This window comes from Callithrix jacchus, chromosome 22, assembly GCF_049354715.1.
Source record: "Callithrix jacchus isolate 240 chromosome 22, calJac240_pri, whole genome shotgun sequence".
Classification (NCBI taxonomy): domain Eukaryota; kingdom Metazoa; phylum Chordata; class Mammalia; order Primates; family Cebidae; genus Callithrix; species Callithrix jacchus.
In genome coordinates this window covers 1,664,619-1,692,388 of record NC_133523.1, presented here as the reverse complement: position 1 = coordinate 1,692,388, position 27,770 = coordinate 1,664,619, and the positions used below count along the sequence as shown (strand labels likewise).

The following is a 27,770-nucleotide window of genomic DNA, read 5'->3' as shown; positions in this document are numbered from 1 at the left end:
TTGGGCTGGGGGGTGTGGGGGGTCCGGACGGCACCCCCTCCGGGTGCCCCCTGGGGGCGGGGCTCCGGGCCGGCAGGATGGGGGGACGAGACGCGGGGGCACAGCGCCCAGGCCGTGGAGGCAGGGAGGGCGCGGGCCGGGGCGCCTCAGGCCTTGGAGAAAGTGGCCGCGGCGCCGGCGGGGCCCCCGGGGGCCGTGCTGGGCTCCTCGGCCCAGCGGTTCATGCAGCGGCGCCGCGCGTTCATGAAGAAGTTGCTGACGGTGTTGAGCTCCAGGCCGAGCTGCTGCGAGATGGTGACCTGCATCTCCTTGGACGGGCGCTTATTCTCCTTGAAGATGGCGATCAGCGTGCGCCGCTGCAGGTCGGTGAACACCAGGCGCTGCTTCTTGGGCTGCAGCGCGCGCTCCTTCTGCTGCTCCTGCTCCTTGCGCTTGCAGGCTGCGGGCGAGCGGCGGGCGGGCGAGCGGGACGCAGCGCCACCGTGTGGCCGGCCGGGGGGAGGCGGGCGGCGCGCACCGTCGGGGGTGGGGGGCGAGGGGGAAGGAGGAGGGGGGAAGGAGGAGGGGGAGGAGGAGGGGGAGGAGGAGGGGGAGGAGGAGGAGGGAGGAGGAAGGAGGAGGGAGGGAGGGAGGAAGAGGGAGGAGGAGGGGGAGGAGGAGGGGGGAGGAGGAGGGGGAGGAGGAGGAGGGAGGAGGAAGGAGGAGGGAGGGAGGAAGAGGGAGGAGGAGGGAGGGAGGAGGAGGGAGGGAGGAGGAGGGAGGGAGGAGGAGGGAGGGAGGAGGAAGGAGGAGGAGGAGGGGGAGGAGGGGGAGGAGGAGGGGGAGGAGGAGGGGGAAAAGGAGGAGGGGGAGGAGTAGGAGGGGGAAAAGGAGGAGGAGGGGAGGAGGAGGGAGAGAGGAGGAGGAGGGAGTAGGGAGGAGGAGGAGGAAGGGAGAAGGAGGAGGGAGGGAGGAGGAGGGGGAGGATGGGGGAGGAGGAGGGGGAGGAGGAGGGGGAGGAGGAGGAGGGGGAGGAGGAGGAGGGGGAGGAGGAGGGGGAAAAGGAAGAGGAGGAGGGAGGAGGGGGAGGAGGGGGAGGGGGGAGGAGGAAGGGGGAAAGGAGGAGGAGGAGGGGGAGGAGTAGGAGGGGGAGGAGGAGGGAGGGAGGGAGGAGGAGGAGGAGGAGGAGGAAGAGGGGGGACGGGAGATGAGGGGAAAGGTGGATGCACCAAGGGGCCCAGGGAGACCCCAGGAGCAACGGGAATGTGGGCAGAGGCAGAGGGAGGGACGGGACGCACAGAGACAGGGAAACGGCAAGGTCAACAGGGAGACAGCAGGAGGGCCAGGGTGCCAGAGGGCGGTGGAGACGGAAGGGAAGGCGAGGACAGGCAGGGAAAGCAGAGGCGGTGGGGGTGGGGGAGGGCAAAAAAGGGGACATCGTTAGCACCCCTCAACAGGCATGGCCACCACCCCCTCCAGCCGGCTTCTCCATGGCGCCCACTCAGGCACCCCCAAACATCGCAGCCCCCCAAACCCCATCCTCCCCTCAAACGCTCCCAACCTAAGAACCACAGAAATAGGTGTTGGTAACTTTCTCCTCTCCTTTCTGCAGCCCCAGCCTGGGGGTATTGGGGAAAAGACACGGAAACAGCAAGGAGTGTTGGGCTCACTGTAGATTTGGGTGAGATCGCTGGCTACGCATGGGTCCTGGGGTGCGTCCCAAAACCCAGCAGCCTTCCCCAGAAACGATGGGCCAACCAGGGTCTTTCCATTCTTTTGGAGGGGAGGTCCTGCTATGTTGCCCAGGCTGGTCTCGAACTCCTGGCCTCAAGCGATCCTCTGGCCTCAGCCTCCCAAAGCACTGGGATGACAGGCTGTGTGTCACTGCAACTGGCTCAGCGATGAGCAGCAGGGACACTTGTGTGAGGCCGGATACCCTTAGGGACCCTGTGACATCTGAACCCTGCCTCCTGCCCGTGCCCTTATCCACACGGTGAGACCACACAGACTCGGCCTCCCTCTGGAGGTCAGGAGGAAGGAGACTGGAGAAGGAGGGGACAGTGCAGGGACCACCTCTTCCTCTCCCAGCTGAGCAGGTCACCCAGCCGGCACAGCAGACCAGACACTCACAGAGGAGGAAGGCAAAGGCTCAGGCTGGTGCCGCAGGGCTGAGCCCATCCTACTCTTCCTGCCCCAGCGGCAAAGCCGACCCCTCCCGTCAGTGCAGTGGGCATCAGTCGGTAGCAAACACAGGTGTCCCCACCGAAAAGCTGGGCCACAGGTCAGGTGGACTCATCTGTGGCATCAGCTTGAAACTCCACCAGAATTTCAGTCTCTCCCGCACCCCGCCTGGGGCTGTGGCGCTGGCGAGGCCTTCCTGCTCTGGTCTCCATCCAGGAGTCCCAGCTACTCTGTCACACCCGGAAGTGTCCGGTGCTGCACGTGGTACTAGTGGGTTCCTGCGCCCTGTCTCCTGTCTGTGCCAGCCATGGTGGCCTACTGCGATGGCACAGAGGGCTTTTCTTTCCATTGCAGAACAGCCTAGAATAGATGACGTGCTCGATAAATGTCCACACACGTCTGTCCACACAGAAATGAATGTTCCCTCTGCCATGACTCACGTCTCGGGGACAGCAGTTCTGCCCGTCTCGGGTGTGAGCTGACACTCAGTTCACTCCCTCAGACCTGGAATGTGTGGGGCTTCCACCTGCGGTTTCAGTTTGAGACAGAGTCTGGCTCTGTCACCCAGGCTGGAGGGCAATGGCGCGATCTCTGCTCACTGCAACCTCCACCTCCCGGGTTCAAGCGATTCTCCTGCCTCAGCCTCCCCAGTAGCTGGGATTACAGGCGCCTGCCACCATGCCTGGCTAATTTTTTGTATTTTTAGTAGAGACGGGGTTTCTCCATGTTGGTCAGGCTGCTCTCAAACCCCTGACCTCAGGTCATACGCCCGCCTTGGCCTCCCAAAGTGTTGGGATGACAGGCATGAGCCCCTGCACCTGGCCCCCGTTTCAGATTTTAGGATTAAATGCAAGTGGCGCCTGCGGATTACTGAACGTTTCAGAAACTCGTCTAACATCAGCCGGGCGCGGGGGCTCACGCCTGTAATCCCAGCAGTTTGGGAGGCCGAGGCAGGCGGATCACCTGAGGTCAGGAGTTCAAGACAATCCTGGTCAACATGGTGAAACCCCGTCTCTACTAAAGATACAAAAAATTAGCTGGGCATGGTGGTGCGTGCCTGTAATCCCAGCCACTCGGGAGGCTGAGGCAGGAGAATTGCCTGAACCCAGGAGGCGGAGGTTGCGGTGAGCCGAGATGGCGCCATTGCACTCCAGCCTGGGTGACAAGAGCAAAACTCCGTCAAAAAAAAAAAAAAAAAGAATCAAAGCAGTTTTGGGTTCTCAAAAACTAGCAGACAATAGAGCAAGGCTTTCGAATTTCCAAGGAAGAATTCTATTCAGCTAGAATTGCTAAATATCAAAACATCAAGCCCGACGGTGCAATAAAGATATAATCAGATGTTCGAGGACTCCGAAACTTGACTTCCCACGTACACGTTCTCAGAAAGCTACTGGAGGATGTGTTCCACTCAAACGAGGAGGCAAATAAAAAAAAGGATGGTGTGGGATTCAGGAAATGTGATCCAACACAGCTGAAAGAGAACAGAGATTCTCTAAATGAGAGTGAGGAGGGCTGTGGAAGACAGCTAGACAAAAGGACCCGGGGCATGGAGGGCAGCCCCTCCAGATCAGAGTCGACCTAATATGTGTTCCTATTGGGTTGGTTTAATATTTTGTTGGGGAGTGTGGGAAGAATTTTTCTCTGGCCACTGGCAACTCCTGGAAAAGCCGAGTTCTGCAGGAAAGGAAATACGATCCTAGTACTCTACATGGCTCAGCTGTGGACGGTGAGGACCAAAACCGTAATAATGTTAGTTACTAAATGTTCATTCAGGCAACAGCCTGTATTTGTAACTACACTGAGAGACTGACAGAGGGGGAGGGTGTGGGTACGGATTTAGAAAGATGGCAAAGGAAAACCTGAAAGATGAACAGGGTACCAGGGAGCCTTTTATGTAGGAAAGGAGACGCAAGAACCAATGTTTATATTTTATCTGCATAAAGAGACGTGGTAGAAAATGCAAAAAACTGAATTGATCTCTCACCTCTTTGGCACTTGGCCACCCTGTGAGGGTTATGGGAGAGGACCAGCCCCCATTCTTTCAGAGGGACTACTGAGTCAAAACTCAACCAGGAAGAAGGCTGAGCGAGGTGGCTCATGCCTGTAATCCCAGCACTGTGGGAGGCCGAGGCAGGTGAGTCACCTGAGCTTGGGGGTTCAAGACCAGCCTGACCAACATGGAGAAACCCCATCTCTACTAAAAATACAAAATTAGCCGGGAATGGTGGCACATGCCTGTAATCCCAGCTACTCAGGAGGCTGAGGCAGGAGTATCGCTTGAACCCGGGAGGTGTAGATTCCAGTGTGAGCCAAGAGTGCGCCATTGCACTCCAGCCTGGGCAACAAGAGCGAAACTCTGTCTCAAAAAAAAGAGAAAAAAGTCAACTGGGGCTTTGAAATTCCAAGGGAGGCCCTTCCTGCTTACCTGCTGTAATGTCTAATTCATTCTTTCACTTAGCAGTTTGTTCCAACGCACCCTACATTTACAGTGGGGACAGAAATGCCAGTGCTCTGAAAACTCACACGACCTTTGCGTCCAGAGCTTTGCGGGTATCTGGTCTCTCAGTCCTTAACCGTAATTCCTGTTTTGTTTTGAGACAGGGTCTTGCTCGGTCGCCCAGGCTGGAGTGCAGTCGTGCAATCAGGTCTCACGGCAGCCCTTGAACTCCTGGGCCCAATCGATCCTCTCACCTCAGCCTCCCAAGTAGGTGGGACTAGGGGTGCACAGCGCCACATTTGGCTAATTCTATATATATATATATATCCGGGGGGCAGTGGCTCACACCTATAATCCCAACACTTTGGGAGGCTGAGACAGGAGACTCACTTGGACCCGGGAGGTGGAGGTTTCAGTGAGTCAAGATTGTGCCATTACATTCCAGACTAAGGAACAAAAGAGAGACTCCTGCTCAAAAAACACACATATTATACATACAATATCTTTATAATATGTTTATATTATACGTGTATATGACATACATAATTATATATATATAAGAAATGTGAGGCCGGGCGTGGTGGCTCACGCCTGTAATCCCAGCACTTTGGGAGGCCGAGGCAGGTGGATCACGAGGTCAAGAGATCGAGACCATCCCGGTCAACATGGTGAAACCCCGTCTCTACTAAAAATACAAAAATTAGCTGGGCATGGTGGCGCGTGCCTGTAATCCCAGCTACTTGGGAGGCTGAGGCAGGAGAATTGCCTGAACCCAGGAGGCGGAGGTTGCGGTGAGCCGAGATGGCGCCATTGCACTCCAGCCTGGGCAACAAGAGCAAAACTCCGTCTCAAATAATAATAATTAATAAAAGAAACGTGGTCTCACTACCAGGCTGGTCTCTAATTTCTGGGATGAAGCAATCCTCCAGCTTCGGCTTCCCAACGTGCTGGGATTACAGGCATGAATCACAGCGCCCGGCCTCAACCCTGCAACAATTCTCTAAGGCAGGGGTTTTTCTCCTTATCACACAGAGGGGAGCCACCTGCCAGCCAGTCCCCCCAGGGCCGCCCACACACCAGGGTCCACTGGCCCAGGTCGGGGAGGGAGGTGGGATGCAGGCGGTCCCTTTCCCAACCCCTCCCAGGCTCCAATCTGGTGCCTAATGGGGACCCCAGAGGCAGAGGCTGGGGGAGGGGCCGGGCCAGGCAGAGTCTGAAAAAACTTCACGTTTTGTCGATCGCAGCAAAAAGAGGCTCTGCCGCCCCGATTCCCGGCGTTCAATCTAATTACAGCTCCTCACAGCCCAGATCGATCCAGTCGGAGCTGTTTACGGCGGGTCGCTTTGTCATCGCTCCCATCCCCCACGGCCACCAGCAGAGGCGTGAGCCCGAGTGGGGGGCCGCCTGGCGCCCCCTCCGTGCACCCCCTGCCCATCACCGTCGCCACCTCACCCCGGTCCGCACCCCACCCGACATGGGGGCCACCCCTGTGCCAACCCCAGAGGCCATGGTGGTTATGGGCCCCCTGTGCGGAAGTGAACACCGAGGCTGGGAGAGGACTGAGGGGCTCCGAGTGGGGGCGGGAGCCGGGAGGAAGCCCTGGACTAGGCCCTTGTACCAGCCACCAGCCTCACACTGCCAGGGCCGGCCACTGCCACCTCTGCCACGAGACCCCCACAGTCTCCCGTGCTGCCAACATCATCCGTGCTGCTGACACCACCGGGGTTAGTGCCATCCCGTCATACCCTCCACGTCACCTCCACTCCAGCACCTCCTCCTCCATCACCTCCACCTCCTCCACCTCCTCCTCCTCCAGCACCTCCACCTCCTCCTCCTCCATCACCTCCACCTCCTCCTCCTCCTCCTCCATCACCTCCACCTCCTCCTCCTCCAGTTCCTCCTCCTCCTCCATCACCTCCACCTCCTCCTCCTCCTCCATCACCTCCACCTCCACCTCCTCCTCCTCCTCCATCACCTCCACCTCCTCCTCCTCCAGCACCTCCTCCTCCACCACCATCTCCAGCACCTTCATCACTCGCTCCTCCATGACCTCCACCACCTTCACTACCTCCATCACCTCCATTTCCACCACCTCCATCACCATCTCCACCACCTCCACCTCCATCATCTCCATCACTTCCATCTCCACCACCTCCATCACCTCCATCTCCACCACCTCCACCTCCACCACTTCCACCTCCACCACTTCCATCTCCATCACCTCCATCTCCACCACCTCCATCACCTCCACCTCCACCACCTCCACCTCCATCTCCACCACCTCCATCACCTCCATCTCCACCACCTCCACCTCCACCACTTCCATCTCCATCACCTCCATTTCCACCACCTCCATCACCTCCACCTCCACCACCTCCATCACCTCCATCTCCACCACCTCCACCTACATCTCCATCATCTCCATCACTTCCATCTCCACCACCTCCATCACCTCCACCTCCACCACCATCTCCACCACCTCCATCACCTCCACCTCCACCACCTCCACCTCCACCACTTCCACCTCCACCACTTCCATCTCCATCACCTCCATCTCCACCACCTCCATCACCTCCACCTCCACCACCTCCACCTCCACCTCCACCACCTCCACCACCTCCATCACCTCCATCTCCACCACCTCCACCTCCACCACTTCCACCTCCACCACTTCCATCTCCATCACCTCCATCTCCACCACCTCCACCACCTCCATCACCTCCATCTCCACCACCTCCACCTCCACCACTTCCACCTCCACCACTTCCATCTCCATCACCTCCATCTCCACCACCTCCATCACCTCCACCTCCACCACTTCCACCTCCACCACTTCCATCTCCATCACCTCCATCTCCACCACCTCCATCACCTCCACCTCCACCACCTCCACCTCCACCACCTCCACCTCCACCACCTCCACCACCTCCACCACCTCCATCACCTCCATCTCCACCACCTCCACCTCCACCACTTCCATCTCCATCACCTCCATCTCCACCACCTCCATCACCTCCACCTCCACCACCTCCACCTCCATCTCCACCACCTCCACCTCCACCACCTCCACCACCTCCATCACCTCCATCTCCACCACCTCCACCTCCACCACTTCCACCTCCACCACTTCCATTTCCAACACCTCCATTTCCACCACCTCCATCACCTCCATCTCCACAACCTCCACCTCCATCACTTCCATCTCCACCACCTCCAGCATCTCCACCTCCACCTCCTCCTCCTCCATCACCTCCACCTCCTCCTCCTCCAGCACCTCCACCTCCTCCTCTTCCACCTCCAGCGCCTCCTCATCACCCAATCCTCCATGACCTCCACCACCTTCACCACCCCATCACCTCCACCTCCACCTCCAGCACCTCCTCCTCCACCACCATCTCCAGCACCTTCATCACTCGCTCCTCCATGACCTCCACCACCTCCACTACCTCCATCACCTCCACTTCCAGCACCTCCACCTCCACCACCACCACCTCCACCTCCACCACTTCCATCACCCACCTCTACCTCCACCACCTCTACCATCACCTCGACCATCTCCATTACCTCCACCAACTCTACCTCATCACTTCTAGCCCCACATCCCTTTTATTTCCATCACCTCCACCTCCACCTCCACCACCTCCACCACCTCCATCACCTCCATCTCCATCACCTCCATTTCCACCACCTCCACCACCTCCATCACCTCCATCACCTCCACCTCCACCACATCCACCTCCACCACTTCCATCTCCATCACCTCCATTTCCACCACCTCTATCACCATCTCCACCACCTCCACCTCCATCATCTCCATTATCTCCATCTCCACCACCTCCATCACCTCCACCTCCATCACCTCCACCTCCACCACCTCCACCTCCACCACTTCCACCTCCACCACCTCCATCTCTACCACCTCCACCTCCATCTCCATCACCTCCACCTCTATCACCTCCGTCTCCACCTCCATCACCTCCATCTCAATCACCTCCACCACCTCCATTACCTCCACCTCCATCACCTCCACCTCCACCTCCATCACCTCCGTCTCCACCTCCATCACCTCCACCTCCACCTCTATCACCTCCGTCTCCACCTCCATCACCTCCATCTCCATCACCTCCACCACCTCCATTACCTCCACCTCCATCACCTCCACCTCCACCTCCATCACCTCCGTCTCCACCTCCATCACCTCCACCTCCATCATCATCACCTCCATCTCCACCACCTCCACCTCCACCACCTGTCTCCACCTCAATCACCTCCACCTCCATCTCATCACCTCCACCACCTCTGTCTCCACCTCCATCACCTCCACCACCTCCATTACCTCCACCTCCATCACCTCCACCTCCATCACCTCCGTCTCCACCTCCATCACCTCCACCTCCATCATCATCACCTCCATCTCCACCACCTCCACCTCCATCACCTCCACCTCCACCACCTCTGTCTCCACCTCAATCACCTCCACCTCCATCTCATCACCTCCACCACCTCTGTCTCCACCTCCATCACCTCCACCACCTCCATTACCTCCACCTCCATCACCTCCACCTCCACCTCCATCACCTCCGTCTCCACCTCCATCACCTCCACCTCCATCATCATCACCTCCATCTCCGCCACCTTCCACCTCCCCGCACTTCCCCCACGATCTTTCTTTCACTCCTCCCTCCTCTGTTTTCTTCACCTCCCTGATCTTCATACCCTCATCAACACCGCTGAGCCCCATCCTCACTCTGGGATTCTCCGAGTATGTGGCCAGCGCTGGTGATGGAACCCGAGGCTGAGTATCCAGAGCTGGCCACATACTTGGGGGGACAGGGACAGAGTGGCCCCGGACACAGACCCTGGTCAGCAAGCTGGAGGAGGGGCGGGGCCGGGCCGGGCTGTCAAGCTTGCTCGGGGACCCCACCTGTTCCATTCTCCTGCAGGCCTCAGTCCCCTCCTTTGTAAGGACAATGCACCCCCTTCAGGCATGTCCCCGTGCATGCCAGTCCTCTCTGGGCTCCTGAGCTCTTCCAGGCCCTTCCTTCTCCTCACCAACCACCAGCTGCCTCTCCTTCCTACCTCCCGCCCTGGCCTCACTCACTCAGCCCCACCTCCCTGGCAGAGTCCAGCCTTGGGGCCTTGGCGTGACAGTTCCCTCTGCCTGGCTGCCCTTCCCCACGTCCCCTCCCGCCCCCCTGGGCTCCTCCCAGCCTCTGCTCAGGTATCTCCTTCCCTACGAGGCTACCCTGACACCCCTTGTCTAATCCCACAGCTCTCCGTGTCACCCCTCCCGCCACCTCTTCTTTTTGTCCCATAGCTCTTACAGCAGTTCACCCGCTCTGCCAGGGGCCCCATCCCCAAAGCCAGCCCTGCACCTCCTCCAGGACGCCAGGGACTGATGCCGATTCCAGCAGCAGTCACCCCCCAGAGAGGGTCTGATCTGAGAACTCCAGGTGCGCCCCCCAACCGTTATCAGTCTTTTCAGAATCTAAGGATGAGGAGGATCTGGGGCTGGCTCCCAGGGGGTCCCCAAGGCCCTGAGAGGAGTTCACAGATCAGCTAGAAGAGACGGAGACCCCACGCCCACATCTGAGACGAGTAATGGCGGCTTTATCATAGCGTCCCCCCCTCCCGACCCAGGGCACCGTCCTGGGCCTGCTCCGCGGCCCCAGTACCAACAGGGCGGTGTTTTATTTGCTGTGCAGGTGGGAGTTGGAACCCTGGGGGGGGGTCCCAGGGGGTATGGCCGCCCCTCTGCCCAGGCACCTCTGCCGTTCCCGATGTGTCCAGCAGAGGGCAGCCGCCCCCGCCCCAGCCCAGGGCTGCAGGCTGCGTCTCTCGGGGGCAAAGAGGGCTGGCCGGTGGGGGAGACCCTCACGTCTGGACGAAGGCACTTCCTGCAGACTCCCTGGGATTGGGCCCCCACGCACCAGTTCTGTCCCCCTTCCTGACTTTCTAAAAGGCACTGGGGGCAGCCGACCACCCCAGGGCAGAAGAGGGTGGTCTGATCTGCTGCCCTTAGCCTCATTTTCCCCGGCTGTAAGATGGTCTTGATCAGGCCGGGCGCGGTGGCTCACACCTGTAATTCCAGCACTTTGGGAGGCCGAGGCAGGTGGATCACGAGGTCAAGAGATCGAGACCATCCTGGTCAACATGGTGAAACCCCGTCTCTACTCAAAATACAAAAAATTAGCTGGGCATGGTGGCGCGTGCCTGTAATCCCAGCTACTCGGGAGGCTGAGGCAGGAGAATTGCCTGAACCCAGGAGGCGGAGGTTGCAGTGAGCCGAGATCGCGCCATTGCACTCCAGCCTGGGTGACAAGAGCGAAACTCCATCTCAAAAAAAAAAAAGATGGTGTTGATCAAGGCTGGGCTGTGGGGAAGGGATTAGCCAGACAGAGAACTCCTGAATGAAAAGGGCGGGGCTCACCCGAGGCTCCAAGCTCCCAGCGGGGGCTCCCGGACAGGGGCTGGGCTCTGGGCCCCCTCGCCTTCCCACCATCTCGCTTCGCCCTCCCTCGAGCAAGGCCTTGAGCCTTGGGATTTCTCTCGGGATCTTCCTGAGGGAGAAATGGAGAAACCGAGGGCAAAAGTGGAAAGCTGGGCCATTCCTGGGCCAGGCGAGTTGCTCACGCCTGTAATCCCAGCACTTTGGGAGGCTCAGGTGGGCGGATCACCTGAGGTCAGGAGTTCAAGACCAGCCTGGCCAACATGGCAAAATCCTGTCTCTATTAAAAATACAAAAGTAACCAGGCGTGGTGGCGCGTGCCTGTGATCCCAGCATCTCTGGAAGCTGAGGCAGGAGAATCGTTTCAACCTGGGAGGCGGAGGTTGTGGTGAGTCATGCGTCATTGCCCTCCAGCCTGGGCAACAAGAGTAACACTGTCTCAAAACGGCAAATCAGGTCATCCCAGCCAGGGAACTCCTACACATTCCTCAAAGCCCGGCGTCAGAGGCCTCTCCCCAGGAAGCCCTTCCCTTCCCCGCCTGCAGAGTCTGGGCTCCCTCCTCGGGGACTCCCACCCGCCACTGTCCCTCCTTTCAGCCTCGTAGGGACTGAGACCTTTCTGTTGCCCAGCGGGAGGGCAGGTGTGGTAGTGGCTGAGTGTTTGTGCAGCAGCTCACCTGTCCCTGGGTTGCCCCACACGGGGGTGGTGGAGCATGGAGGGGGTCTCAGCCCAGACTGAAAGGTCCTGCTGGGGACGACCCGCAGCCACTGTGGAGGATCGAGGAGCGCCGCGTGTGACAGTGGGGGTTGCCCAAGTGCCCTCAGCAGAAAGCTGGCACCTGAGCAGGAGCCCTGGGTTCACTCACTGCTGCAGCCCAAGCTCCAGCCCACCTGCCAACCCCAGCATCCTGAAAGCGGGGGCCAGCCCCTCCCCCACCGCCGTCCCCCATCATTCTCCAAGGGGGGACCAGCACCTCCACCCACCGCTGTCCCCCATCATTCTCCAAGGGGGGACCAGCACCTTCACCCACCGCCCTCCCCCATCTGCCTCCAAGAGGGGGCCAGACCCTCCCCCACCACCCTCCCCCATCATCCTCCAAGCGGGGATCAGCCCCTCCCCCACCACCCTCCCCCTTCTCCTCCAAGAGGAGACCAGCCCCTGCCCCACCGCCCTCCCCCATCATCCTCCGAGGGGACCAGCCCCTCCCCCACTTCCCTCCCCCATCATCCTCCAAGAGGGGACCAGCCCCTCCCCCACTTCCCTCCCCCATCATCCTCCAAGAGGGGACCAGCCCCTCCCCCACTTCCCTCCCCCATCATCCTCCAAGAGGGGACCAGTCCCTCCCCCACCACCCTCCCCATCCTCCTCCAAGAGGGGACCAGCCCCTCCCCCACTTCCCTCCCCCATCATCCTCCAAGAGGGGACCAGCCCCTCCCCCCATCCCCCCTTCCCCATCATCCTCCAAGAGGGGACCAGCCCCTCCCCCATCATCCTCCAAGAGACCAGCCCCTCCCCTCCCTCTCGTCCCCCCTCCCCTATCCTCCTCCAGGAGGGGACCAGCCCCTCTCCCCCTCACCCCTGCTTTTCCACCCTCCCTCCCTCCCCCATCCCTGCTCTTCTTTCTCTTCCTCCCCTTCCCTCCCTCTTTACCCCCTCCCCTCCTCCCGTTCCTTCACTCACTCCCCTCCCACCCCTCTCTGCCTTCTCCTCCTTCCTCCGCCTCCTCCTCCTCTCGTCCAGACACCTTTGGAAGGGTGGGCTTGTCACGGGGAGCCTTAAGACGCAGCATCGTCGCGCCCCTGAATCTCACAGCGGGCCCGTGGGTGCCTCTGCAGGAGCCCGACCCCGACCACGTGCGGGCTGAGGGTGCCAGCCTCCGTCCACTGTCGGGTGCGCCTGCGTGGGGCTGCCCGAGGCTTCCCAAGTCCCTGGCAGGGAGGAGGGCGAGGTCTGAGTGAGGTGCCATGTGTGCACGCGTGTGTGTGCGTGTTTGTGTGTGTGTTTGTGTGCGTGTTTGTGTGTGCGTGTGTTTGCATGTGTGTGCATGTGTTTGTTATGTGTTTGTGTGCATGTGTTTGTGTGTGTGTGAAAGCGGGAGTCAGCCTGCGTGTTTGTGTGTGTGTTTGCATGTGTGCATGTGTGTGCGTGTTTGTGTGTGCGTGTGTTTGTGTGTGCGTGTTTGCATGTGTTTGTGTGTGAAAGCGGGAGTCAGCCTGCGTGTTTGTGTGTGCGTGTTTGCGTGTGTGTTTGTGCGTGTTTGTGTGTACGTGTGTTTCTGTTTGCGTGTGTGTGTGTGCGTGTTTGTGTGCGTGTGCGTGCGTGTGTGTTTGTGTGTGTGCGTGTGTTTGCGTGTTTGTGTGCGTGCGTGTTTGTGCGTGTGTGTGCGTGTTTGTGTGCGTTTGTGCGCGTGTGTTCGTGTGTGCGCGTGTTTGCGTGTGTTTGTGTGCGTGTGTTTGTGTGTGCGTGTGTTTGTGTGTGCGTGCGTGTGTTTGTGCGTGTGTGTGCGTGTTTGTGTGTGCGTTTGTGCGCGTGTGTGCGTGTTTGTGTGTGCTTGTGCGTGTGTTTGTGTGTGTGTGCGTGTTTGTGCGTTTGTGTGTGCGTGCGCGTATGTTTGTGTGCATTTGTGTGCGTGTGTGTTTGTGTGTTCACGTGTGTGCGTGCGTGTGTTTGTGTGTGCGCGCGTGTGTGTGAAAGCGGGAGTCAGCCTGCGGGGCCCTGCAGGGGCCGGGGATGGGCCGCGGACCTCAGCCTGACATCCGTTGGTGGGCACAGCAGGCACGCAGTGTGGGCGTGAGGCAGGAGGGCTGAGCCTGTGCAGAGTCTTGGGGTGAATGTGGGTTAAGCCCGCGGAGGGGGATGCGTATCCCTGTCCCCTCAACCCCAGGGTGGCTCCTCTCTGCCTCCCCCGGCTCCCCTCACCACTGGGGCAGCGGAGACCTGTGGGGGCTCCTGGTCTTGAACACACACCTGGGCTCTCTGGACATCGGCTTCCTGGTTCATCAAGTGGACGCAGTGACCCAGAACCCTGTGTCCCTCCCCCGCCCCCGGGCAGCAGTCCCGAGAGTCCTCGAAGCTGTCTATGCACGGACCGGCAGCCCACTCGTTCATTCATTCATTCCCTCATTCATTCATTCATTCAGCATTCACCGAGCAGCTACTGGCAGACTGGCAGCCCTTCCTTCCCTTCTCTCCCTCCCTCCCTCCTCCCTCCCTCCCTCCTTCCTTCCCTCCTTCCTTCCCTGACTCCTTCCTTCCCTCCCTCCTCCTCCTTCCCTCCCTCCCTCCTTCCTTCCCTCCCTCCCCCCTCCCTCCTTCCTTCCCTCCCTCCCTCCTTCCTTCCCTCCCTCCTTCCTTCCCTCCCTCCCTCCTTCCTTCCTTCCCTCCCTCCCTCCCTCCTCCCTCCCTACTGCGTGAGGCCGGGTAGAGGCAGGTCCAGGAGCTGGGTTCTGCTCCCAGTCACGGGGGTGGGGGGGGGGGGACTCTGTTCCCAACAAGAAGGCCCGCTCTGCTCTGAGTCCGGAAAATGGGGAGGGAGGCCGGCTTTGGGCGGGTACTGGCGGGGAGGCGCGGGCTCCGCTGGGCTCTGCGGGGCCTCGGAGTGAAAACGCGCCCGGCTGGAGGGAGGACGGACCGGGAGACCGAGCCCAGGCGGTGGGACAGCTGCAGGGAGGGTCCCCGACGCTCAGAGGACGCCAGCACTCTCAGGGCAGGAGAGGCACGTGCCAGGGTGGCACCAGGAGGAGGGCGCCCTGGAGGCTCCTGAGGGTCCCCAGGGTCTTGGGAGGAGATCAAAGACCAACTGGAAGAGACGGAGACGCCCAAAGCAGGGAGAAGAAACGGCCCCAAGACGCAGCGATGGCCGATCCATGGGACAATCCCCATCCCTGTGCCCGTCTGTGCAGTGCCCCAAACCAGCAAGTCACGCGCGTCCACCCGCCATCTGCCTGTCCCCACCTCCGACCACCTCCCGCACCCAGCTCCGCCCCGTGGAACAGACAATTCAAGTCCCCGGCGGGAATGATGACCGGTTTCCTTGGCGACACGTCCTGCCCCGGCCCCAGATGTGGGGGGCACGGATGGCCCCCGTGCTGGTGTCCTGCCCCCCTGAGCACCTTCCCATGGCCTCTCTAGAACCGAGACAGTGGGTGACTTGCCCACGGCCACACGTCCAGCTACTCCCTCCGTCTACACCTGCATCCCTGGGGGAGCGGGAAAACGGATTCCCAGGGGTGGAAGACGCTGGAACCTTCTCGAAGGCGTCGAGGCCGAATCATGCCCCGGGCAGAGACCCCCAGAGGCCCCTCTAGCCGCCCATCTGGCCCCACTCCCTCCCCTCTGTCCCTCTCCCGCGGGAGGCTTCCCCTCCCCACGCCTGCCCCCGCCCACACCTCAGGTGACCTCGGAGCCCACCTGGGCCTTGGGAGGGGTCCCGCCTCCCTCTTGCCCCCAACCCCTCCCTCTCCCTCCAGCTTTCCCCGACCCCCTCCCCTGATGGGATTTTTTTTTTGTTGTTGTTTTTTTGAGACAGAGTCTTGCTCTTGTCACCCAGGCTGGAGTGCAATGGCGCGATCTCGGCTCACCGCAACCTCCGCCTCCTGGGTTCAGGCAATTCTCCTGCCTCAGCCTCCCGAGTAGCTGGGATTACAGGCACGCGCCACCATGCCCAGCTAATTTTTTGTATTTTTAATAGAGAAGGGGTTTCACCATGTTGACCAGGATGGTCTCGATCTCTTGACCTCGTGATCCACCCGCCTCGGCCTCCCAAAGTGCTGGGATTACAGGCTTGAGCCACCGCGCCCGGCCCCTGATGGGATTTTAATGGCTGCATTTTCAAATCAGTTCTGAGCCTTTCAAAGACTTCACCGGGAAACTGGTTTCCTCCCTGGAGTCTGGGGCTGCCCCCTCCTCCCTCGTGGCTCCATCGGGGGGGGGGGCACGGGGGTGTCAGGGGCAGCTCTCAGCCCCTGAGATCCCCCCATCCAGGCACCCTCACTCAGGGGCACAGCGACTTGGCAAACACCCCCCCACACACACACACCCTCCCCACACACACACCGCGCGCGCAAAGCGTGATTAAAAGGAGGAAATGTCCACAGACGCGGCGCCCGCGGTGAGAATGATTTGAAAAAGATGACAGAAAAGGAATCGGGGATCAGCGGCCGGAGCGGCCGCCCAGAAAAGGGGTGGGGGGGGCGGCCCAGCGTTTCAATTATCGGGAAATTAATCCTCAGATAAACACACGCTCGCAAAACGATCCGCCCCGGACGCATTCACTATGGTGACCGGGAACGACTGGAAAGAGCCTAAATGTCAGCGGGGCGGGGACGCGGCTCGGGAAGGCCCGAAACCGACCAACGGGGGAGTACTACGCGGCCGGCAAAAAGGACGAGGGCGCACAGAATTCAAGGAGGGTCTGGAGCTCCCCTGGCTGTTTAAAAAAAAAAAAAAAAAGAGGAAGCTGGAGGCGGTGACTCACGCCTGTAATCCCAGCACTTGGGAGGCCGAGGCGGGTGGATCACGAGGTCAAGAGATCGAGACCATCGTGGCCAACATGGTGAAACCCCATCTCTACTAAAAATACAACAAATTAGCCGGGCATGGTGGCGCGTGCCTGTAATCCCAGCTACTCCGGAGGCTGAGGCAGGAGAATTGCCTGAACCCAGGAGGCGGAGGTTGCGGGGAGCCGAGATCGCGCCATTGCACTCCAGCCTGGGTAACAAGAGCGAAACTCCGTCTCAAAAAAAAAAAAGGAAGATAAAGAGAATGTATCCCCGGAGCCGCCTAAGGGGAGCCTTTTGCAAGAAGGAGAAACAGACTGCGGCACAGAAGGGAGGGGACTGGAGGCCCCTGGGCTTGCATTTAACTTTGGAACCCAGCGAATGTGTTAACTTTTTCAAAATAATGTAATTTTTTTTTTTTTTTTTGAGACGGGGGTCTGTGTTGTCCAGGCTGGACGTGATCATGTCTCACTGCAGCCTCGACCTCCCTCATTCAAGCGATCCTCCTGACTCAGCCTCCTGAGTAGGTGGGACCCAGGTGTGCACCACCACATCCGGCTAATTTTTGTTTTGCTTTTTTTTTGTTTATTGGCGAGATAGAGTCTCTTTCTGTCACCCAGGCTGGAGTGCAATGGCAGGATCTCGGCTCACTGCAACCTCCGCCTCCCGGGTTCAAGCAATTCTCCTGCCTCAGCCTCACGAGTAGCTGGGATTACAGGCACGCGCCACCACGCCCGGCTAATTTTGGTATTTTTAGTAGAGACGGGGTTTCGCCGTGTTGGCCACGCTGGTCTCGAACTCCTGGCCTCAGGTGATCTGCCCACCTCGGCCTCCCCAAGTGCTGGGATTACAGGCGTGAGCCACGGCACCCGTCCTGGTTTAATTATTTAATCTCGCTAATTAAATAAATTTTTTCATAGAGATGGGGGTCTCCCTGTTGTGCAAGCTGGTCTGGAGCTCCTGGGCTCGAGTGACCCCCTTACCTTGGCCTCCCAAAGTGCTGTGACTGCAGGCACGAGCCTCCCGGCCTGGCCAGAAGAACGTAGACTGTTTCAAGGAACCAGGGAGGAAAAAAGAGGCAGTGGAGTCGGCGAGGAGGAGCGAGTCCTGTGCTCCCACCGCCCTGGAGCTGAGCGCACCCAAGACGGCCGAGGTTCTGGAGCGCCAGACGGGGTAAAAGGGGGAGGCCGCCCACTCGCGCCCCACGGGCGTGGTTTCCCCGGGGGTGGGATTCGGGGGTGAAACGGGCCCTGCTGGGAGCTGCGCTTTTCTGCCGAGCCCCGCCAGTGACCCTGAGGCTCCGAGGGACCCTGGGTCCCGGGTCTCCTGGCGCCGGGGCACGTGCGTCCAGGTCCTGCCAGGCTGAGGGTGGGGGACGGGCGCGCTCCGGGATCCACACACCCGCCAGGGACCGACCTGTGGAACACGGAAGCCCCAGCCCTACTCGGCGGCCTCCTGAGCGCTGCGGGACGGCGTTTGCTGGGTGAGGGAAACTGAGGCACAATCATTTCCTATCCCCCCCACCCCCACCCCAAGTCCTTGGACGGGAAAGGGAGCTTGGAAATTCCCCGCTCACGCGTCCCATATCCTGAGGGTCGTCGCGAGGGCAGGAGGGTTGGAGGGCGCGGCTGGGGGCGCACGGAGGGCACGGAGGGTCTCCGGATGGCGCAGCCGCTGCGTCCAGGGAGAGAGGGGGTTCTTACAGATGTCCCTGCACCCCACTTTGGGGACCGGCGCACGGGGGGCCCGGGTCAGTCTGTACTCGTCCTAGTGTGAATGTGGGCGTCTACACACCTGTCCCCGGGTGCGTCTACACCTGTGACCCGCGCACGCCTCTCCAGCCAGGCACCTCTCCGAGTCCTTGTTTCTCTCTGCTGAGAATCTGTGGCTCTGTGCTCGTGACTCGGTAGCTCGGTGGGGTCCTTCGTCGCCCCCCACATCCGCCCACCCGACAAGGCTCAGGAAGGATGCCGGTTTCTCAGCCCCCCTCACATCGGCACCTAGTTGGCAGAGGGGAAACTGAGGCTGTAGGTGTCCCAGGACTGCCCAAGGTCAGGTGGGTCTCCCTGGCTCCTGGTCCAGCCTCTCCCCTCCCCACCCCAGTGCTTTCCTCCCTATTGATCAGGGCCCAGATTCAATTAAGAACTTGATTCCAGCCCTCACCAGCTCCCTGGCTAAGCCGGGCTGCCTGCCGGGACCTCCAGAGGCCCAGCCTCCCTCCTAACAGCCGCTCAGGACTTTCCCACCTCCCTACCTTTTCCCTGCTGGTCCCACCAGCCAAAGTCCCCTCCCACATCTGCGCGGGGGGCCAGGGTCGGGCACTGTAGGACGTTACAGGAAGCCACATTTAAAGGGCCGGGCGCGGTGGCTCACGCCTGTAATCCCAGCACTTTGGGAGGCCGAGGCGGGTGGATCACGAGGTCAAGAGATCGAGACCATCCTGGTCAACATGGTGAAACCCCGTCTCTACCAAAAATACAAAAATTAGCTGGGCATGGTGGCGCGTGCCTGTAATCCCAGCTACTCGGGAGGCTGAGGCAGGAGAATTGCCTGAACCCAGGAGGCGGAGGTTGCGGTGAGCCGAGATGGCGCCATTGCCCTCCAGCCTGGGTAACAAGAGCGAAACTCCGTCTCAAAAAAAAAAAAAAAAAAAAATCAAGGAAACACATTTATATCTTAGGCCTCTGCGGAGCCACCGGCAGGGTCAGCCAGGGGGGCAGGAGCTCCAAAGCGGTCATGAAAAGCCCCCTTAGAATGTGGGGGAGACGCATCGAGAAGGAGGAGTGGGTTGGGCGTGGTGGCTCTCGCCTGTCATCCCAGCTCTTTGGGAGGCTGAGGAGGGTGGATTGTTTGAGATCAGGAGTTCGAGATCAACCTGGTCAACACGGTGAAACCCCGTCGCTCCAAGAAAACAAAAATTAGCCGGGCGTGGTGGTGGGCGCCTGTAGTCCCAGCTACTCGGGAGGCTGAGGCAGGAGAATCGCTTGAACCCGGGAGGTGGAGGTTGCAGTGAGCTGACACAGCACTCCAGCCTGGGGGACAAAGCAAAACTCCATCTCAAAAAAAAAAAAAAAAAAAAAGAAAGGTAAAAGAAAAAAATAAACAAAAAGAAGAAAGGGGAGTGAAGCTGGGAGACCATGGAGGAGGAGGAGGAGGAGGAGAGGGAGGAGGAGGAGGAAAAGGAGGAAGAGAGGGAGGAGGAGGAGAGGGAGGAGGAGGAGAGGGAGGAGGAGGAGGGGAGGGAGGAGGAGGAGAGGGAGGAGGAGAGGGAGGAGGAGGAGAGGGAGGAGCAGAGGGAGGAGGAGAGGGAGGAGGAGGAGAGGGAGGAGGAGGAGGGGAAGAGGAGACCACAGTACTGGTTTAGACTAGAGTGGTAATGGTTGCGGAGCAGTACTGAACGGGAGGGAGACTCAGGGAGAAGAATGAACCTTCATGATTATTTCGAGAACTTCAGAGCCAAATGCCAGCTCCAGCCTGTCACCACTCTAGCGACTCCCCTAGGTTCCTCTTTGATGTGGGGGTGAGCGTCCCTGTCTCCCAGGCTACAGAAAGGAATGGTTGGGACTGAGGCTGGTGTTGGGAGGGGGAGGTCTGCCAGGGAAAGCAGAAGTGGGGGTGGTCCCGGGGGCTCTGAGCCGGACTTGATGAAGCTGGGACCTGGCTCCCCCATCCTCTCTGGGAGTCTTCAGGGTGGTCTCCCAGGGGAGGAGACTCACGCTTGGAGGAACTTCAGGGGAAGCGCAGGCCTCACCGCCCCTAAAGGATGTGGCTCTCCTGAGGTGGGGATGCGGAACTGGTCACCTGTCTCCACCTGAGGATCGGGCCAGCGGCTGGGAACCTGGAAGGCGCCACCACGCCCTGGTCCCTCCTCTGTGGTCCTTGCCCTCAGTCCACCTCCCAGCCTTCCGTCCCCAAATGCCATCAGCCTGGAATCCCCCCACCAGCCTTCTGTCCCCAGGTGCCACCTGCCTGGGATTCCCCCCCCAACTCTGCTGGAGGCCAGAGAGCCCGGGCATCCCCTGCCAAGTGTCAGACCCACCAGACTCAGTGGGGTAGGGGGCCTGAATCCCCCACGCCCCCGTCCCGTTACGGCCCCTCCTGGCACAAGCTGGCTCCGGATCAGGGCTTTCTCTTCAGCCTCAGCCTGCTACTGAGCACGGGAACCACATGGGGCTTTACAGGTCTTGGCGGGGGTGAGCTGAGGAGGAGGGAGAGGGCTGTGGGCACCCAGTGGGACTCCTCCCCACCTCAGAGCCTGCCCTCCTCTCCCTTCCCCTCTGCAGGGAGATGGGAACCTGATCCCTGATTCCTTGGGCTGCTCCGTCCCAGGCCCTGAGGTTTAGGGGGAGGGTGCTGGTTTGGTGGCAGCAGAGTCACCTGTGCCTCGAGGACAGTCCCACAAGGGTCTGTCCTCCCAGCTTGGGCAGGCTCTAGGTCTGTCCCCATTCCGTGCATCCCTGTGGGAACCTGCAGCGGCCCCTGCAGACCCCCGAGCCCCTCCGGCACCTCACACACCCTCTCCAGAGTGATCTCATTCTGTCCATTTCTCAGATAAGCAAACTGAGGTTCAAGCCCTTTTCCCCAGGATCAGCCAGGGACAGAGCCCAGGGGAGACCCAAGTCTCCAAGGCCCCCCACGCTGGCTAGTGGGGCTGGGCAACTTTCTCTGAGGTGTCCGTGAGAGGTGGGGACTCCTTGCAGAGCAAAGTGAGTTTCTTGCAAAGGGCGCAGGGATCTCTACCTCCCTCCCCTCTTCCCCTTCCTTCCCTCCCTTCCCTCTCCTCCTCCTCCTCCTCGCCCCCCTCATCTCTCCTTTCATCCAGAGTTTGGGTGGGGCTGTCCAGAGTGCTTGCAGTGGGTGGACACCTGTCCCTTTGAGGGGGCTCCTGGATTGCCTCCCCCATTTCAGCCTCAGCCCTCGATGCTGGCATCCGGTAGGGGAAGAGGTGTGCGAGGGAGGGCGGGTATGAGCCTGGGTGGGGACGAGGTTCTGCCGCTATGTCCGTCCCAACTCCACCCCCGCAGGCCCCAGTCCCTGGCATTCCCCCCACTCACCCACCACCAGACAGTGCCCAATCCCTGCACCAGACGCCCTCAGCCTGCAGCTCCGTGACGGCTGCTGGTTTTCGTCCTAGGACAATTTGTCCTGCTTAAGGGCAAAGCATCCCATCCACCTGTTGGGGGTGGGGGGCTCCCTGCCTCGGTTTCCCCCACACAGGGCTCCACCATCCTTCAGGGATTCTGGGCTCCTGCCTCCCCATGCTGCCCCTGGGAGGAGATGAGGCCCTTCTTTACCCGCCTCCACCTAACTTTGTATAATCCACATACGTATTTTTTCTGATCAGTTACAAAAAATACTTTTCCTCCGGAGTTGCAATTTAAACAATATTTGAAGACGGCCGAAGCTATCGACCCGGCGACGGTGATGAATTAGAGACGGTAATTCGAATTCATCGACCGCCCCCACCCCCGCCAGGAGCCCGCCCGCCCCTCCCCCATCCCCTCTCCCATAATTACTGTTGGAGACGGCGCCGGGGGAAGGCTTCGACCAGGCGGCAGCGCCGAAGCTGCGGGACTCGGAGGACCTTGGGGTGGGGGTGGGGTGAGGCTCCCGGCCCGTGGGAATGGCTTGGGGGCTGCAGGATTCCCGAACTAGAGGGGCCCAGAATCTGAGAGTGTCAGACCCGGAATTCGGTGCCCCCACACGCACATTTTACAGATGGGTAAACTGAGGCAGGTAGCAGGGGCAGTGGGGCCGGGACTCCAGAGGTCTGCCGTGGGATTCCTTGCGTGCTTTGGTGACACAAAGAACCCACCCATTCCTCTCTCCCCAGTTCCTACCCCATGATGGGGAAGGAGGATGTGGGGGTGGGCACAGGTGGCCCCCAGCGCCCAGTTCCTTTCCTCTCTCTCTCTTTGTCTCTCCCCGTCCCGCCTGCACCTCGGTTCCTCTCCGGGCTGCTTCTCTCCTCCCGTCGCGTCTCGGCTCCGGTTCTGCCTCCCTATCCCCCACCTCCAACTCCATCCGCCTCCCTCTCCCCGTCTCCACCTCTCTCCCTCCCTCTCCGTCGGTACCTGCGGGTCTCTCCCTCCCTGTCCCCGTCTCCCTCGAGGCCCCGGCGCCGGGCGGGACGCTCGGCAGCTGCGGAAACGCGTGGCCGGCCCAGGCCAGGCGAGTGCGCAAAGCGCGACCCGGGGCGCAAAGTTGCCCGGGGAGGCCCGCGGTGCCCGCGGAGCGGGAGGTGGCGACGCAGGAGGAGGAAGGGCGGCGAGTCCCCCGCGGGGCCGAAATGGGGCGGAGGGGGCCGAGTTCCGCATCTGAGCCCGGGCGTTCGGGGCGACGCTGTGGAGATGGGGACGCGCCCGGCCGCCTCCCTCTAACCGCCGCGATTTGCCGCCATTTAACCGCTTTTCATTTGCGCAGCGACCGGAACTAAAGGCCTCGGCCGGAGCCTAATGACCCCGCGGCCCTCGCCGGCGCCACCTCGTGCGTCCCAGGCGGAGTCCGGCGGTGTAGACGCGGCCCTCGGCGCACCTGAGACGCCACAGGTGCGGGGCGCTAAGGGCGTGAAGCCCGCGGCCGGGGAGGCGGGGACGGCGCTTTGCGGGGACCGCGGACCCGGCAGAGACACGGCGGGCAGGGTGGTCCGGCTTTACCATCCTCAACACCCCAGCGCCCCGCCGGAGACTCGGTGGTGCCAGGCGCGGCGCCCACCCCTCCGGTCCCCCACGCACCCCTGAGACGGCGGCGACTGTTGTCACTCTCCCTTCCTCGACGGGAAGCCCGGGAACCCAGAGCTGAGACTGTCATTGTCACAAGTCAGGAAACCGAGGCACAAACGCAGGCTGTTTCCCCACCTGCAACTCCACCCGCGGCGGGAAGGGGAAGGCGGCGGCCTGGATGGGGCAAGAGCGAACACGGACCGGGGTGCAGGGGAAGCAGGCGGTCTCCAGGTCTCCACGCAGTGCCGGCGGGTGCTGCTGACCCTGCTGCGGGGACACCCCCCCCCATGGAACTTGTCGCCTGCGGTTTGTCCTTCTGTGACGCTCTGGCCGATGTTTTCTGTGGCCCCCAAATCTGCGATTCCAGTAGCTGCGATGTTGCAGATTGGGTCGTGTCGCGCACGAAAAATGGAGAGTTCTCGGACTCCGGGTGCACCCACGGTGGACACAGTGCCCCCAGATACGTGCTGGGAGGAGGCAGGAGGCAGTGGGTGTCGCGATGGGGAAACCGTCCCTGCCTTACTGGTGTGATGGCAGCCACTTGGTGTCTAAAAGTCACAGCTAGGCCGGGTGCAGCGGTTCAGGCCTGTGTAAGCCCAGCACTTTGGGAGGCTGAGGAGGGCAGATCACCTGAGGTCAGGAGTTCGAGACCAGCCTGGCCAACATGGTGAAACCCCCGTCTCTAGTAAAATAAAAAAAAAAAAAATTAGCCAGCTGTGGTGGCCGGTGCCTGTAATCTCAGCTACTTGGGAGGCTGAGGCGGGAGAATCACTTGAACCTGGGAGGCAGAGGTTGTAGTGAGCCGAGATTGCACCACTACACTCCAGCCTGGGTGACAAGAGTGAAACTCGGCCGAAAGAAAGAAAGAAGGAAAAAAGAAAGAAAGAAAGCGAAAGGAAGGTAGCAGCCAGGCGTGTGCCCTCTGCCACCTGAGGCCCCACGCTGCACCTCACCTTGAGGGCCGTGGCTGGGTGAGCATGTGACCACCTGTCTGTGATGGGCACACGGGTGTCTCTGCACGTGTCATGGGGAGAGTACAGACTCAAACCATCCAGGTTCACGTGACCTCCCTGGGCACCAGGTTGCCCTGCCACAGTCAGAAGACAATTTATTTTCCAGTGCTCCAAAGTGGAGGAATCTAAGAATCCCAGAAGAGGTTCCAGCTACTCATCTTGCTTGCTCTGCAGAAGGGAGAAACTGAGGCCAGTCTGTGGGTCCAGGCTAGGGGGCGTTGTCTGGTCCCCCTGGGGTGGAGGGAGGAAATGGCCTGCTGGGGACGAACAGCGAAGGGGCCCCCCGCTGTTCTCTCTTCCCCGCCCCCGTGCCTGGCTGGGCTGCCTTGGGGCACAGCCACAACCCCCCCCCAACCTCTTTGCTAGTGGGGCGCCTCCCAGAGCCCCCGCCTTTCTGGCCCTTGTGCTCAGAGAAGCGATCGATCAGGCGCCAGCCGCCGCGGCTATTGTCCCTGTGGCCCGGGTGGGCAGCCCCTCCCCAGCACCACCAGCGAAAGTGACCCCCACCTAGGCCAGGGGCTCTCCTGCACCCCCACCCCCGCCTAGGAAACGGGGCCCGGGCGGGCTGGTCACAGGGCAGGTGTGGACTTAGCTGTTGTCAGCTGGGAGGGAGGAGGGAGGAGGGTCCCCAGGGGGCCGGTGGCTGAGTGTGAGACAGAGACTGAGGCAGAGACAGAAAGGGAGCAGAGAAGGAGCAGGAACAAGAGAAACACGGACAGCGAGAGAAAAATACAGATGACAGTGTGTTCCGACCCAGAGAGGGGAGCAGTAGACAGGAGAGACAAGAACCCAAAAGCCAGGCGGGCAGGGGCGCGCGCAACCCGAGCCAGGGCCAAACTGCGCGGGGCGGGCGCCGGGGCCGGCTGTGAAGGCCTCCGGGCCGCGCGAGCCGAGGGTCCCTCGGGCCGCCCCTCCCCCGCCATTCTCGGGTGACCTTTGCCAGCGGCCGGAGGGGAGAGGGAGGGGGTATCGATCGCCCGGCCGAACTACAAAGAAGCGCGCGCTGGGGCGGGTGGGGGGGGCGATGAGCGCGGGCTCGGTATCTGCTGCTGAGCTGCAGGCGCCCGCCGCACCGTCTCGGAGCTCTGTGGCCTGGGGCTGGGGGCTCAGCAGCCCCTCTCCACCAGTGCTGGAGGAGGGGAGTGGCACCTTAGCTGACAACAGCAGCTCGTTCGGGGACACAGCTCCCCTGAAGAGGCGCGCGCGCAGACACACACACACACACACACACACACACACACACACAATGAGCTTTCCTCAGGGCTGCCTGGGGAGGGCTCCGGGCCTCCCAGCAGTCCAAACAGTACTAGAGAACCCCTACCCGCTCCGAAAGGGCAGAAGCGGCGGCAGGGGGGTGGGGAGGCGGCACAATCCCTTTCTCCCTTTTGGCAACGGTGCAAACGGGCAGGGGCGCGGATCGCGGTCTAGCTCCCTGCTAGGGGGTCCCGGGCGGCCGGGCGCACGGGCGGAGCTTCGGGAGCGGGCCCTGGGCACCGGGCCACCGCCGGCTAGGTGCTGGGGAGACGGGCTCTGGCGCCCCGCGAATGTGCAGAGCGCGCCACGCTCCTACCTGCCAAGCGCAGCGCCGACATGCGCTGGAACTCCGGCTCCTGCAGCCACTTCCACATCCTGCGGAAGGTCTCGCGGCCGGATTTGAGCTTGCTCCACGGCTTGGGGTTGCGCAGCAGGTCGGAGAGCGTGCCCTGCGAGCGACACAGGATCCGCTGCGCGAAGATCGCCTGCGGGATGCTGTAGCGCTTCAGCTCCGCCGTGATGCGCTGTGCCACCTCCTTCGTGTTGATCTCCTCGGCCGCCGCGCCCGCGCTGGGGCCGCTGCCGCCCCCGCCGGGGCCGCCGCCGCCTCCCCCGTGCGGCCCGTGCGCCCCGGCTGCAGCCAGCCCGCCCAGCGGCGCCAACAGCCCCGCGGCGCTCCCGCTGCCCGCTCCGCCTCCGCCAGTGCCGCCACCGCCTCCGGGCAGCCCGCGGGCCAGTGCGTCCTCCGCGCGTCCCAGCAGCGCGGCGTGCGGCTCGAAGGCGGCGGGTGGCAGCAGCTTGTCCCCGGCTAGGTGGCCCGGCGCGCCGTAGCCGGCCAGCGGCGGGGGAGGCGGCGGCGGCGGGGGCTGCGGGGCGCCGTGCAGCGCGGGCGGCAGCGCGTTGGGCAGCGGTGACAGCGGCGACCCCATGGCGGGCAGCTCCTTGCCGTAGGGTCCGTAGAGGTGGCCCACGGAGGCGAGCGCCGCGCGCTCGTCGCGCATGAGGGTGAAGCTGCCGCTCACGCTGGCCGCCAGACGCTGTGGCGGGGGCGGCGGGGGCGGCGCGGCCGCCGGGTGTGGGTGCGCGTGGGGGTGGCCGCCGTGCGCCCCGGCCACGGCCGCGGCCGCCGCGTGCTGGTGGAACTTGTCGGCCACGGCCGCGAGCGGCGGCAGGTGCTGCAGAGGCGTGAGCGTCGTGTAGGTTCCGCCCAGGCCCGGCGCCTCGCAGGCCATGCCCATGGCCGGGTGCAGCGGGCCCGCCAGCTCCCCGCGGAAGTCCGCGCCGCCGCCCGCGCCGCCCGCGCTGCCCGCGCCCCCGGCGCCCCCGCCGCCGCCGCCGTCCAGCAGGCTCGCCATACCGGCCACCAGGCCCGGGCGCCCGGGCGCCACCAGGCCGCGGTGCTGCGCCGCCGCCGAGCGCGCGTGGCCCGGGCTCAGTAGCTCGCCCGCCTGCGCGTGGGCTACGCCGTGCAGGCCCCCCAGGCTCTCCAGGCTCAGCTCCATGCTCGGCCGCCCGCCCGCCGCGCGCGCTCCTCAGCGCCGGCCCCGCGTGCTCAAGGCTGCCGCATGACTCCCGCCCGCTCCTCGGTGGCTGCGCGCGAGGCTGCCCGGCTGCGCGGCGCACGGCCCGGCCCGGCTGCGAGCGCGGCCACCAGGATGTGGCAGGGGAGCGGCCGCCGGCGCCCGGGCCCGGGTCTGACGTCAGCGCCCCCGCCCACCTGCTCCCGCCGCCGCGGCCTCCCGCAGCCTAGCTCCCCGCCCGCCCCGGGCCCCTCGAGCACCAGGCAGGTCGGAGTCCGGCAGACTTGGGGCTTCAGCGTTCCCCCCCGGGCGGGCCGCACCCGGGGGACAGCGGGCGGGGGTCGGAGGACAGACTCTGTCCGGGTGGGGCTGGGGGCCTCGATCCTGCATCTGCGATTTCGCGTCTCGGTGTGGTTCTCTCTAGAGTCCCGAATGTGGCTTTCGTGCCTGGAGCCCCCAAGTCCATCTCCAGGGAGTTTCTCGAAGTGTGGCTGGACGGTCACCTCGGATGCACGTGTCCCCCCTTCCCTGCAGACCCCCAGGAGCTGGGTCCCTGCTCACACCTAAGGAGTAGCTCAGCTACCCCTTCCCTCGGTCACACCTAAGGAGTCACAGCCCCCTTCCCACGACCTCTTACTGGGGGAAGTGGGAGAAAAGGGAGGTCCGCGGGCTAGATCAGGGCCTCTGTGCGCCCCAGGTGCCAGCATCTGCCCAGGT

At 62.0% G+C, this 27,770-nt stretch overlaps 1 protein-coding gene across 1 annotated transcript; it reads right to left on the bottom strand.

Annotated features, from left to right (window-relative positions):
- ONECUT3 (one cut homeobox 3) lies at nt 1–27,193 on the bottom strand. The gene is made up of 2 exons (XM_054249354.2): nt 25,850–27,193; nt 1–439 (listed from the first exon to the last, which is right to left on the bottom strand). The coding sequence occupies exons 1-2, from the start codon at nt 27,033–27,035 to the stop codon at nt 147–149; spliced, it is 1,479 nt and encodes a 492-aa protein (XP_054105329.2). The 5' UTR covers nt 27,036–27,193; the 3' UTR covers nt 1–146.
- Nucleotides 27,194–27,770: the final 577 nt, after the last annotated feature.